General features: G+C 34.6%; 1 protein-coding gene across 1 annotated transcript in view; it reads left to right on the forward strand.

The window, feature by feature from the left end:
* The window catches only part of lama4 (laminin, alpha 4), a 74,658-nt gene extending 62,619 nt beyond the window's left edge, over nt 1–12,039 (forward strand). Inside the window, exons 34-40 of the mRNA XM_059513293.1 lie at nt 165–354; nt 1,116–1,271; nt 3,924–4,083; nt 5,983–6,113; nt 7,013–7,106; nt 7,215–7,334; nt 11,610–12,039. Coding sequence (XP_059369276.1) covers nt 165–354; nt 1,116–1,271; nt 3,924–4,083; nt 5,983–6,113; nt 7,013–7,106; nt 7,215–7,334; nt 11,610–11,755 — 997 coding nt within the window. The 3' untranslated portion in view covers nt 11,756–12,039. The remainder of the gene's footprint in view (nt 1–164; nt 355–1,115; nt 1,272–3,923; nt 4,084–5,982; nt 6,114–7,012; nt 7,107–7,214; nt 7,335–11,609) is intronic.
* Nucleotides 12,040–13,625: the final 1,586 nt, after the last annotated feature.

Genomic DNA, 13,625 nt, shown 5'->3' on the forward strand with positions numbered 1-13,625 from the left:
ATAAATTCTACCACAAATGCCTGTGGATATATCAAAAACATATCCTGGCCAAGTATACCACCTGACTTGAATCCAACAGAATACCCTTATTTATTTTTAAAGAGCAAAATGAATGTGTGTGTAAATAAATAATCGTGTTCACTGTTTTTCCATCTTTTTTTTAGATCCCACTTTTCTTTATCATTGAAAACTCAATCAGCATTTGGACTCATCTTCTACCTGGCTGACGAGTCTGAGGAGAACTTCATGGCTCTGTTCCTCACTCATGGAAGGCTGGTCTTCACATTCGGCTCGGCCCAGAACCAAGTCAGAATCAGATCCAAGGAGAAATACAGTGATGGACATTGGCATGATGTAAGTTAAATCTGATTTCAGTTTGTCCTTGCAAATATGTAACACCCCCCATACTGACTGCAAAAAATTGTGTGAATTTAATTTAATTTAATTTAATTTAATTTAATTTAATTTAATTTAATTTAATTTAATTTAATTTAATTTAATTTAATTTAATTTAATTTACATGTATGTTAAAAATATATCACAATAAACATTAACCTCTTTTAAAATTTTCTTTATTTATAGTAGGAACATTAAATTAAACATTGAATAACAAAATGATGTTATAGTTCATTTAGCTTTATAGTGTAAATCCCAAAAGATTATACTGACCTACATGAAGTAACAGTCTGGCTTATGTCTAAAGAAAATATATTAAGTGTATAATCTTTATAATAAATAATATTTTTTATTTAAATGTAATGTTTCTATATTTGGGAAATTAAATATATTTGAATCAGATTAAAATTGTAATATAATTTGTAAAAAACGTAAATTGTAAATGTTGATTGGTACAAATTATGTTTGATACATTCTTTGTGTATTTTTTTTTAGTGCAGATAATGATTGTTTCCAAGCATATAGAGTACTACAGAGGCCAAATGAATCACCTTTAGATCAGTGTCCCTCTAGAACTTTTAAGCTTCATTTACATTACATAGAATTGAGAACACAATCTTCTAATGCTGAGATGTTCAGTTCAGTTGTTTGATTTGTGAGTCTTTCAAGTAACAGCATCCTTTCCCTCTCTCTCTCTCTCTCTCTCTCTCCTTCTGTAGATAATCTTTATCAGAAGTGGAAATATTGGCAGACTGATAATTGACGGGCTTACGGTAGTAGAAGACAGTGCTCCTGGCGGAAACATCTCACTGCTCGTCCAAGATCCTGTTTTTGTCGGTGGGGTGCCGCCTGATCAGGCCAAGAAAAACGTTCAGGTATGGTGACCCCTCATTAACTGCCCCATTCCTTCAGGTGCTGCAAATCATTCAAATCTTTCTGAAAATGAATAATCCATGTAATTACCATCACAAAGTTAACTGAAACTAAGTACAGTCCAAAGATGACCAGTGAACCCAGTAAACAAGTGCAGTAGTGCACTAAACATCTTGGCGTTAATGGCATCCTATCACTGTAAATATCCTGTTGTCACAGTTTAAAATAGTATTCACGTAAATTAGGCACAATTTTTCATGAACGCTTTCAGAGACATGGTACAGGGCAGAAATGTTCTCTGCTGATATATTATTGTTACACTATTGTTCAGCATATATATAAATTGTTTAGATTTTAATATTGAAAAAACAAGGTTCATTTTTACGCTGATGACAATATTATATATTGTTCAGCTTTCTCTAATCTGTAGCCTTTTTACAGTCTGCTTTCGATATAATCCAAAAAAGTTTTTGTGCCTTGAAGCTGGTCTTAAATGAGAAAAAAACTAAATGTATGTTATTTTCAAACTCCAAAATTTCTGCTGAAAATTCAATTTCTCTTCTGACTTTTCAAGGTAGTCTGATTACATCAGTATCGGAGTACAAATACCTTGGTATTATTATCGATAATACATTACGTTTTGGTTCACATATCAGACATCTGAGACAAAAACTTAAGAAAAAATAGGATTTTATTTTAGAAACAAGTCATGTTTTTCATTTAATGCGAGGAAGAAACTAGTGTCTGCTACCTTTTTAACAGTTCTTGACTACGGGGATGTAGTGTATCAGCATGCGCTCTCTTATCTTCTTGTTTCTTTGGATGCTCTGTACCATGGTGCTCTTAGATTTATAACTGGCTGTAGATTTTCAACACACCATTGTGACCTAAACAGAATGGTTGGTTGGTCGCCGTTGAATATTAGAAGGCAAAAGCATTGGTATCTCTTGATTTACAAAGCTATATTGGGTTATTTGCCCTCTTATCTTTGCAGTCTCATTAAACAGAATTTGCCCGGTCATTATTCACTACGCTCTAAATCGATCCACAACCTGTGTGTGCCTTTTGCTAGAACCAAGTTGGGAAAAACTTCTTTTAAATATGCTGCGGCCTCAGATTGGAATCTTCTCCAGACTGAGATGAAGTTAAAATATTTAGTATCTTGTGGTCACTTTAAATATTTATTAAACAATCATCAGAGTAAATTAATGGTGTGTAAATGTTTCTAATCAGATGCATGTTCTTTATATCTATGAAATGATGTTTATGTTTGTGTGTTGTAACTTCGATGTAAAATTGTCTATGTAAACTCAGCTGCCTATCTTGGCCAGGACACTCCTGTAAAAGAGATTTTAATCTCAGTGAGTCCTCTTTCCTGGTTAAATAAATAAATAAATATTTTATTGTCTGTGTGGAGTAGCTGTCTGTCATCATCTGCAGATAAAGCACTTACTTTTCATAATGGTAGGTAAATCTTGAGCAAAGTATAATGTTAAAAAAAACAACATTTTGTATGTAATCAAATTGATTACAATAATTTTTAGTGTAATCAGGTTTTAGTTAACAATCTGGAGATTAAGCTTCTTCAGTCTGCTGCCACTAGGGAGGAGACTGCGGAGTCTCCAGGTCAGGACCAGCAGACTGAAAGACAGCTTCATTTATCAGGCTGTCAGGGAGCTGAACTCACTCCTGACCTCCACTCTTTTCCCCATTCACCACTGAACTCTGAACCTCAGATCCTAGACACTTTGTGCAGTATTGGTCTGCTCACTACCTCATTCAACATTTAACTGACCTCATTCAACTATCTCTTCTGTCAGTTTAAACAAAGAACTGCTCTCTGAGCTTTTTCTCACTTAAATCAGACTGAATAAGTTGTTTTGCACTACAATCATTATATCTATTATCTGTATGCACCAAGGTTCTTAGATTAACGTAATTTCAATTCTCTGTATGTATAAGCTGTACATGTGAAACAAAAAAGCAGACTTGACTTGACCCTTGAGCGATTTATCCCCCTGCTCCAGAAGGAGGAGGTTGTATTCAGGGTGAAGAAGGGGATCCATTGGGGCACACAACGGAAACAAAAATACTGAGAGAAAAACGGAAACAAAATGAAGGGAAAACATGCAATAAACTGTTTTTTTGGGGGGGTCCGAGATTCTGTTATGTTCACTATGAAAAGAAATGAGGAACGAGGAGACATGGCTTAAACAGACACAATAGTCTTTTTAATATACACGGGGCGGACAGGAGCACAGTTAACACGGGTTGATGTACAATCTCGGACAAAGACAGACAGCACAGACTTGATCTTAAATGCAAGGGATAATAGAACAAACACAGGTGAAATGAATGACTAATTAAACTAAACGAAGAAAGGAAAAAGACAACATAAGGAACACCAGGAACAATGACAAGAGCAAAGCACAACTAAACTGGTCAATAATCCTGACACACAGCACATAACACTTTCTTTTATTCTCACATCATAAAAAAAAACTCAATATTTGATTAACATGTCCTTTAATTTATTTTAGTGTTATATGTCCTTATCAACATATTTGAGTTTATTTTGTGATGTTGTTAAAGAAACTGACTGTTAATGAAATGTATATGTTTCTGAAGTTCTCATTCTTCTCATACTTATGTAGAAGACATCTGTGTCTGGCTTCTCTGGGTGTGTGCGGAGTCTCCAGCTAAATGGCCGCTGGCTCACCTCTGCCTCCCACAGTTTTGGGGTCACACCCTGTTATGAGGGCCCCTCTGAACCAGGGACATACTTCACTGAGGAGGGAGGATATGTGTTGCTGGGTAACACACAATGCATCACTACTACACTCGCTCAAATTCACTTAATTAAATGTTTTAGCGTTGAGATAGAGGAGACGGTATTCCCACCAAGGCTCACTGAATCCACTGGGTATATCAGCATGAATTTATTTGCATTCTTGACTTATTCTTCAGTGACATTAATGGAACAGAGATTCATAACATCAGTGAATAATTTACTCATTTTAATTAAAAAGTTATTAAGCTATTAAAAGCTTTCATGTCTCGTGGATTAAGCATATGTTATGTGAAATGTTTTATTCAGGCAGGGTTTTTATCAGTTATTAAAAATAAAAAGATAAAAAAGACGTTACTTGAAGTAAAATGCATGTTAAGTGAAATGAAATTTAAATATAAAATACCCCACATACATTTATATTTTAGCTAGGTGCCTAGCTTTTTTTTTATAGCTTAAAACACTGAAGTAGCAACTGAACATAACTGACATTATATTTGTGTTATTTCAGTTTTAATGATTTTAATATTTTAACCTGTCAACTGTCAGCCTCCCAGTATCATTTAAAATATACACAAAAAAATGTATGTTAAGATCTTTGATAATCTTGACAAAGCACTTCGTTGGAAAGGTCTGAGTCTCAAGGTTCCATAAGTGGTGGTTATTTTGTGAAATAATTAATTTTGGGTTGAATGTAAAATTTGTAATAAGAAAATGCATCAAAGAAGTTCAGTGATGTTTGGGTGGCACCCAAGGGCTATTTTTGATATAGTGACTGAAAAAAATCTCAGAGGAACCTCAATTTTTGTGATATAAATGTAAAAAAATTTAGACAATGCTTTAAATTAAGATTCCAAAATATTTTGTAAATATATATTTTATATAAAAACTTCACATATTCTTTACTATAAATTTGAGGCAGTGGCTAATGCACACTGAGTGAATTGCTATTAGCGATAGATTATATTTACTCAAAGTGAAAATAGCAGTATTTTTTTGCAAATAGTGGTAAATATCTGCACCTCAGTATGGTGGTACATTGTACAGTATGCAATAACATACTGTTGTTAAGAGACGTGAAAATAGAGAAGAATGAGTTCGACAAAAGGCAGATTTGAACTCAGGTCGCTCGCGTCATAAAGAATGCGTCAATCGCTTATCATCTACGTCACAGAAGCTGTTAAGTGATAGCCCCCTTTTTGGTAATGTTGTCCAGCCCAATCACATGGTGGGCACAGTTAGTGCAAATGGCTTCTGCTAATAAAGCAGGCCTTATGCGCTTAGTGTAAAAAGACACTCTGTAAATTTAAACATGATCTTGTTTTTAAAGAGATTTAGAGGTTAAAATGTGGAAAGTAGTACTGGCAAAGAATGAATAGAGAAACATTTCACTGCTTAACCCAGTACACTAATCCTAATTGCTACCTTACCGAGACACTATGGCGAGAGCCAAACTCACACTAACCAGCATAAACCAGTTTGAACCAGCTTGCATTCTCAAGAATACCACGAAAAAAAAAACAAAAAAAAAAAACAACAAGCAGCCCAACACATAAGTGAGAGCCACAGACAGACAGAGGCTCCTGTGAGAGAAGTGGAATGTGATCTGCCGCTTGTTCTGTCATCTGATTGGTTGGTGCAGAGGCTGGGGAAGATTTAAGCAATCCTCAAGGTCTTGGGAAATGCAGTTGCAGCTGTTAAATGTGCATAGAGACATTTCACGCCCTAATGCGGCGGTCAGGGGGTTACACATGCACATAACTCTCCTTGGCTGAAGAGGACACAATCCCAGCATGCACAGCTGAATACACAGCAGTGATCAAGAATCAGATGTCCCCTTGTCTAAATGCATTAATCATTTGCAGTTACAAGTGAATCCAAGGATAATATGCTGACATAAAGTATGTTCTTCTCCTGACATACAGATGAATCCTTTAATTTTGGCTCAAGATTTAAAATGGTGATAGAGGTGCGCCCTCGTGTGGCGTCAGGGGTGCTTCTCCATGTCTTCACTGGAGAGAAGGAATATCTCACCCTGTACATCTATCAAAACCAGGTATGAAGGTCTTATCAAAGATTTATTATAAATCCAATGATGTGTGATTCAATTTCTGATCATGAAAATATGACTGACTTATGTTGTAGTATGGTAGTCAACACATTGAGTATTGTACTTCTTTAAAGCATGACAAAGATTACTAAACATAATGATTTAAAATATACTATATAGTATACTATATTTAATAAAAAAAAACTACAATTAAGAATATTTTTAATTAATATTATAGTATCTGCAAGTACAGCTGTTTAAAAATATACTTTTAAGACTGTAAGTAATGTGCACATTCAATACAATAAAGCGGACATCTTTTTGTCTTTTTAAAACCTTTTCCAACCCTCAATCCTAAATGTCAGTCATGATCACCTATTGAAATTTTTTACCCGAAGTTAATGTTATTCATTTCAATGTTAACAAAACATTTTTATTTTGATATGTTAACTATTAACTAACTACTGTTTACATTATCATAGTGATGCAAATTGCATGTTTGTGTTCATTCATCATTATCAGTGATAACTGTTTTCAAATGAGGCTTTTCTCTTTTCTCTTGACTGTGATAAATCTTTTGACTAAATTTGAACTGATTCACCACAACCTGTACTTGTAACTGCACAACTGATCTATTTCTTGTTTTTATTTAAGCATCATTTAAAATATAATACATAAGCACATTTTACTGTATCTTGCAGTTCATAGAAGTCTCAGAATGATTTCTAAGCTGTAGTACTTGATTGAGCAAGCAGCAGTAACCAAAAATCAGAGCTTAGAGAATGCAATGCAAAAGCTTCATAATGTTTTCATGTGCATGTATTTGTCTTCTTGCTTGTTTTAATGAGAGAGATATTTAAGAGGAACAGTGAAGTCAATGTGTTTGGTTTGATGGGGTTTTGTAGGTGGTTGTTGTGGTGAATAATGGTATCCGTGAGTTCTCCACCTACGTGTCTCCTAGACAAGAAATCTGTGATGGAAACTGGCACAAAATCACAGGTAGAGACCCCTACAAGTGTTTTACTGTTAGAACTAGTGAGGGCAGTGGGGCAGCACTGGCCCTTCATCATGTGCGGTGCTGTCATTAAGCTTTGCTGTGTTTTGCAGTGATCAGAGATGGTAACGTGGTGCAGCTGGATGTGGATTCAGAGGTGAATCATGTTGTGGGGCCTGTTCGTGAAGCAGCACAGAACAGCAGCCCTCCAGTGTTTATTGGAGGAGCCCCAGGTCAGTCACCATCTGTCATATCTATGTCTGTCTTTCTGTTATCAGTGTTATTGTCTGTCTGTCTTGATGTCCTTAGAAATGAATCCAGTGTTTTTGCTCAGGCTTTTTCAAGCCAACCTAAAATTTGTATTGGTGATGATGTACATTTAGACATTTTATGATTAGAATTTAAAAACATGTATATTTACAATAAGTGCAATTTATCAAATAATGCATTTAAATTTAAATTAATATGAAGAGGATCAATTTTAGCTAATCCACTCAGAATTCAGCTGTAACTATTAAAATAAAAATGTTGATTCTTTAACTGCAGATGGTTCTTGGCCATTGTGCTGTGCTTTGCCTAATTGGTGCTACCGATCTAAAATGACCGGCCTGTAAATCTGCTTGTAAATCTCTCATTGCTATATGAAAAACAGATATTGGATTCAGTCATTCTGTTAGCTTGTTTTCTTTCAGTTAGCAAAGGTTTTTGATCATTGAGCTTATGCATCTCAGTAAATACATATATACACAAGTTTTTTAATAACCATTTAATAACCATTGTTATACCAAAGTCAGCGAGTTTTAGTCCAATGCAATAAAATTAATTAGCCATTTTTGGGGGAAAAATCTTCTCTGGTATAAATTGGTCATAAACTGGCTTTTAAAATAATAATAATAATAATGTACTGTTCTCTGAGGTCCCCTTATAATGTTATTGTGATGAAAAAAACATAATTTAGAAGTAATAGGCTATTTTCTGTCCTATTTTTGACGAACACCCCCCCCCCCCCCCATAATAAGAAGGCTCTGTTTGGATAGATGTGGTAGATTGTACACTCACTGCTGTGATTGGCTAGTTGTTTATATCTGACAGCAAGTCATTCACACACGCTGATTTGACTGAGGTCAAAAATGCATGAATAACTAAATACATATCAGTCTGAAAGAAGAGACAAAGCAATAGTGATCACGTAGTAATAACGGTTACTCATACTAAACTGTAAAAAGAAAATCCAAATTTTATGGAAAATAACTTTAATTTCTTGAATTTCTTAAATGTAGTGAAAACTCTGTAAAATTACCAAAGGTATCTGTAAATTAACAAATTGGCTATTATTTTAAGTACCGTATTTTTCGGACTATAAGTCGCACCTGAGTATAAGTCGCATCAGTCCAAAAATACGTCATGATGAGTTAAAAAAACATGTATAAGTCGCACTGGACTATAAGTCGCATTTATTTAGAACCAAGAACCAAGAGAAAACATTACCGTCTACAGCCATGAGAGGGCGCTCTATGTCTTCAGTGTAGACTACAGGAGCACTGAGCAGCATAGGGCGCCCTCTCGCGGCTGTAGACGGTAATGTTTTCTCTTGGTTAATTTCTCCTGGTTCATGTCAAATTAATTTTGATAAATAAGTCGCACCTGACTATAAGTTGCAGGACCAGCCAAACTATGAAAAAAAGTGCGACTTATAGTCCGGAAAATACGGTATAATGAAATTAACAATACATTACAGTAATTCACATTATTTATACAGAAAAAGTACTGTATTTTTATACAGAGTTTCTTCTTTTTCTTAAATTATATACAAATGTATGTAAAATTACAGCAATTATCTGTAATTAAACAGCAAAATTTAAAATAAATATAAAAAACCCAAAATGGAAGTAATAGGTAACAACAAAATAGGTAACCACAAGAACACAATGGTAACTACAAAAACTTCAACACTATAGAAACTCTTTTAAATGTCAAACATAACAACATTAAACACTAACAGTTCTTTCTATTTCCCAAAAATAATAAATAAATCACCTAATTTCAACATTTGAAAAGCATGCTGGGAACTAGAACTGCCTGCCTAACAAAAATCGTAAAAAAAATGACAAATGACTGGCAAACAAAAACCATAAAATTAAAGTAAAATATCCTATTTTAAATAAACATAAAACACTTTTATTATACAGGAATTTACTAAATTATTCCCATCACATTTTAAAAAAGTAAAATAAAAAAATAAAATGGTCAAATGAATGGCTGAAGCTGCCAAATAAAGCTGCCAATAAAATAAAAAAAGAATTAAAGTATATCCTAATTTTTTGGAATAAAATGCAGAGGTGGAAAGTCTTGGGGTCAGAAAGTAAAAGTCCTGCCATGTGTTTATTCCACCAATGAACTCAGCAGCTTATTTCACCAGAGGAGGAACCAAGTAATTTCTTCCAAGTCTCAAGTCAAATCCCAAGTCCTCAAAGTGTTAAGGTTGTTGAGATAATTAAGTGACTAATTAAATGATGGTTGTCCATTAGTGATGAAAACCTGCTGTTATTGAGAATTACAGAGGATCAGATGTTGATGTTTTATTGGTTAAAATTATACCACCATCATGGAGATCAGTGTTTGATTTAGTTTTAATAATTCAAAGTAATATGCTTCTTAAAAATTTGAATATTGTTTCACAGCAAATATTTGAGCATTTGCGTATTACTGAATTAAAAGCTTAAGGTAGCAGATTATCTTACACGTTTTGCTTTTAAATCATTTGAATGATCATCATGAAGCCATCATGTTTTATTGACAGCTATTCAGCTGTTACAAAACTGTGAAAAAAAGTCCTATTAAACAAATATCACTGTGATGCTTAAATATTGGGAAAAAAGAGAAAACTGTATCAGCAATGGCTTCTCTTATCATATTTTCCTCAACAGTGGTGACAATAATTAATCATGCTGCAGTGCATGATGAGAGTTTTTACTATGGTGTTACCCAGCATGCATTGCAGCATGAAGCATTTTGTTGATTGTCATCATTGTTAAGATTCATATGCTGGATCTTGATGTCTGTGTGTGTCTAGATAGTACAAATGTTTTTAATGCATTACATACAGCAAATTTAACATTAATTTAATATAACTAACAGAGCAATACTTTCCTTGCATGCTGTAGTTTCACAGGGTTGACTATTCAAAGCCTAAACATATAAATGAAAAGCACAAGTTATTTTGAATGCATAAGGTCAGCACCTGAGCACTCTCATCATATAAAAAGTTAATAGCTGCTCACTGTACAGCACTGCATTCACTTCTTCACAACACCACATGCATTGCTACAGAGAGCAATCGAATGAAGAAAGACAAGGGACAATACCCCAGTTATAGCAAACATTGACCACCATGATGGTGAAATCAAAGATTTATTATTTTTAGTAAAACATCAATGTCTAAACCTGTTAATTATTTTTATATGATAGAAATAAGGGGGAAGTCGTGGCCTAATGGTTAGAGAGTCGGACTTGCAATCGAAAGGTTGTGAGTTCGAGTCTCGGTCCGGCAGGAATTGTGGGTCGGGGGAGTGCATGTACAGTGCTCTCCCCACCCTCAATACCAAGACTTAGGTGCCCTTGAGCAAGGCACTGAACCCCCAACTGCTCCCCGGGCGCCGCAGCATAAATGGCTGCCCACTGCTCTGGGTGTGTGCTCACAGTGTGTGTGTGTGTTCACTGCTCTGAGTGTGTGCACTTCGGATGGGTTAAATGCAGAGCACGAATTCTGAGTATGGGTCACCATACTTGGCTGTATGTCACGTCACTTTCACTTTTGTCACTTTCAAATAAGGTCAAGCTGGTTTGTAATAAGTGAAGATGCTGAGATCTAGAGGGATCTGAAAATTCTGCATCAAATTGTGCTTGCTTGTAAACGAATCTGCAGTAAGAAGTGAACAAAGGGCAGAGTTCTTACTGTCACTGTCTGGATCTTCACACAAACACTGTTTTTCCACAACTTGGCACTGAACAAGTCTTGTTTTCTTCAGAGCCATCTTTATCGTTTGGGTTCGGCGTAGACCTGTGTTTGCCTATCTTGCCTATCACTACATGTGTGAATCTGTGGGAGGGGCTAATCAGGGGGTGATGTTGAAGCAGGTGTTGATCTTCTGCGGAGGCGGTGCTTATCCACACTATTACATCATAGAGTAGAACATTCCACAAGCTCTAATTTTGGCAGACTGCCTTCAATATAAGCTGTTTTTAGACTAACAAAGAACGTTTCGAGTTCTGAAACTTACAGGATGTTTTTTTTTATAGTACAGTGACCTCTTATGTCTCAAAAGATCAAGGGAATTTTGACTTCTCAGTTCATGACCCCTTTAAAATGACTGGAATGCAACATGATGATTGTTCTAAGCACGATTCTGTTTCTTTCTTGTCTTTGTGACTGCACGAGTGAGTGTGGTATTTAATACTACTCTAAAATCAGTAATTGTAGCTCATAATTCTTCTCTTCTTTCCTCCAGACTCCATGCTGCCTCACAGTCTCCACAGCAGGAGGGGCTACACAGGTTGCATGAGGAGCCTGTCTGTGAACGAGTCTCCTGTGAGCTTCAGTAAAGCGGCTTTGGTCAGCGGTGCTGTCGGTGTGGGCGCCTGTCCTGCTGCTTGAGCGACCGCAACAGAAATCACTGTGTCACTGCTTGTGTTTCAGCAAAGAATGAAGCACCACTGTCACTTAAGCATCATTTATAGCTACAGTATTCTATCACTATGAAATATTAAATGAATCACTAATGTACTGTAAACCAGAGCACCACAAGCAGTGTGTTGAACTGATACAAAAAGATCTTAAACTGAGGTATATAATTTCTAAAAACCTCATACTTTAAGCAAATATACACAAAATATTAACAAAGCCATACAGTACCCCTTAATAAAGCTGATGTTTTCTGATGTTTGTTTTGCATCTGTATTTCTATGTAAACTCCTGTGAAATGTCAACTTCGCATGCAATATAGGTGAAGTAACAACATTTGAACAAAACTGAAGATAAATATACATTTTAATAATTTTATAGGAATGTTTAATTTTTTTTGTAAATATTAAATTAATATAACAGCAATATACTTTTAATTTTCCAACTTTTATAGACCATCCTTATGTAAGTTGTATAGTTCTAAGTGCAAATCAACTGTTTTATATTTAATGTCTAATACCTGCAAAAGACAAGTTCAGTTTATTTTCTCCTGTAACCAATTCTGCAGTTTATCCCAAAAGGCACAAGAATTTTCAAGTGAAAAAATGTTATGTATTCTTGGTAGAGGAGTTACAAAGTCTACATGGTGTACTTTTGATATAAATTTAACACTTAAGAACTTAATAGAAGAACATATATTTTAAAATGGTTCTCTTTAATTCTGGAGTGAACAAGAGATTCTAATACACTTAAAAGTTGGGTAATTTTTTTTTTTTTTATAAATATTAGGAATGAATGAATGAATGTATGAACTACTGTCTGCTTGAACTTTTAGAACATTTATCATAAACTCAGACATCTCCAGGTATAATGATGGATTGAAACAAAAACTCAACAAATGAGAAAGATATATTTGTAACCATATATATTGAATTATTTTGATCTTTTTAGACTGATCTTTGGTCTTTTTTTAAATTACCTTCATGCATTTCTCATTAATGTAATAGGCTACCTATTTAATTGTATCCGGAACAGGGATTCCAGATTTACGTAGTCAAATTGGTAAATGGACATGATCTTACAATTTTACGAATTTAAGTGAAGAGTGTGCATGGATCTGTGCTTTGATAATCCATCAATATCAAGACAGAAGTGCTGAGTTTAAACCAGATTTAGCCCAGACTCTGTTCCCATCTGGGTAGTAGACCATCCAGACTGGATATCTTTTGGATTTAAGAATACTATAACATGGGACACACTAATTTTAATCTTGGATACTGTTTAGTGCGGACAGTATGTGGTTTGATACACCCAGATTCATTTTCTGAAAGGACGTGTAAAACTATTTTTTTTTAAGTAGGCCTAAAGTAAATAAAAGTACAATATTTTTCAACAGCACATAAAAAGAACATGACAAAATGTAAAAAAAAGCTACACACTTTAAAACGTAAATAAATAAAATCAAGAAGTTACAAGCTATTACAAGCTTGTAAAAGCTATTACAAGCTAGCCAAGAACAAGATGACATTCAAATAACAATGAAAATGCTAAATTAGACACGTAAAAATAAAGGGGTAAATAAATCAATAAAATCAGCTGCACAAGCTCAAATAAAAATAATAAAGGGGGTGTTTTTACGAGATATTATAATTAAATTAATTAATAAACATACTTTTCTGTTAAATACAACAAAATACCAGCTTTTACACTTATTTCAATAATTCTTGAAGAGTAAAAACAGATGGATACGTGAAAATTTGCATTTGTGGATAAAATGCTAAAAGGAAAAACAAAAACAAAACAGAACTTCCTTGCGCACTGTGTTACGTCATCAACCAACGAC

Source organism: Carassius carassius, chromosome 27 (genome assembly GCF_963082965.1).
Source record: "Carassius carassius chromosome 27, fCarCar2.1, whole genome shotgun sequence".
NCBI classification, from domain to species: domain Eukaryota; kingdom Metazoa; phylum Chordata; class Actinopteri; order Cypriniformes; family Cyprinidae; genus Carassius; species Carassius carassius.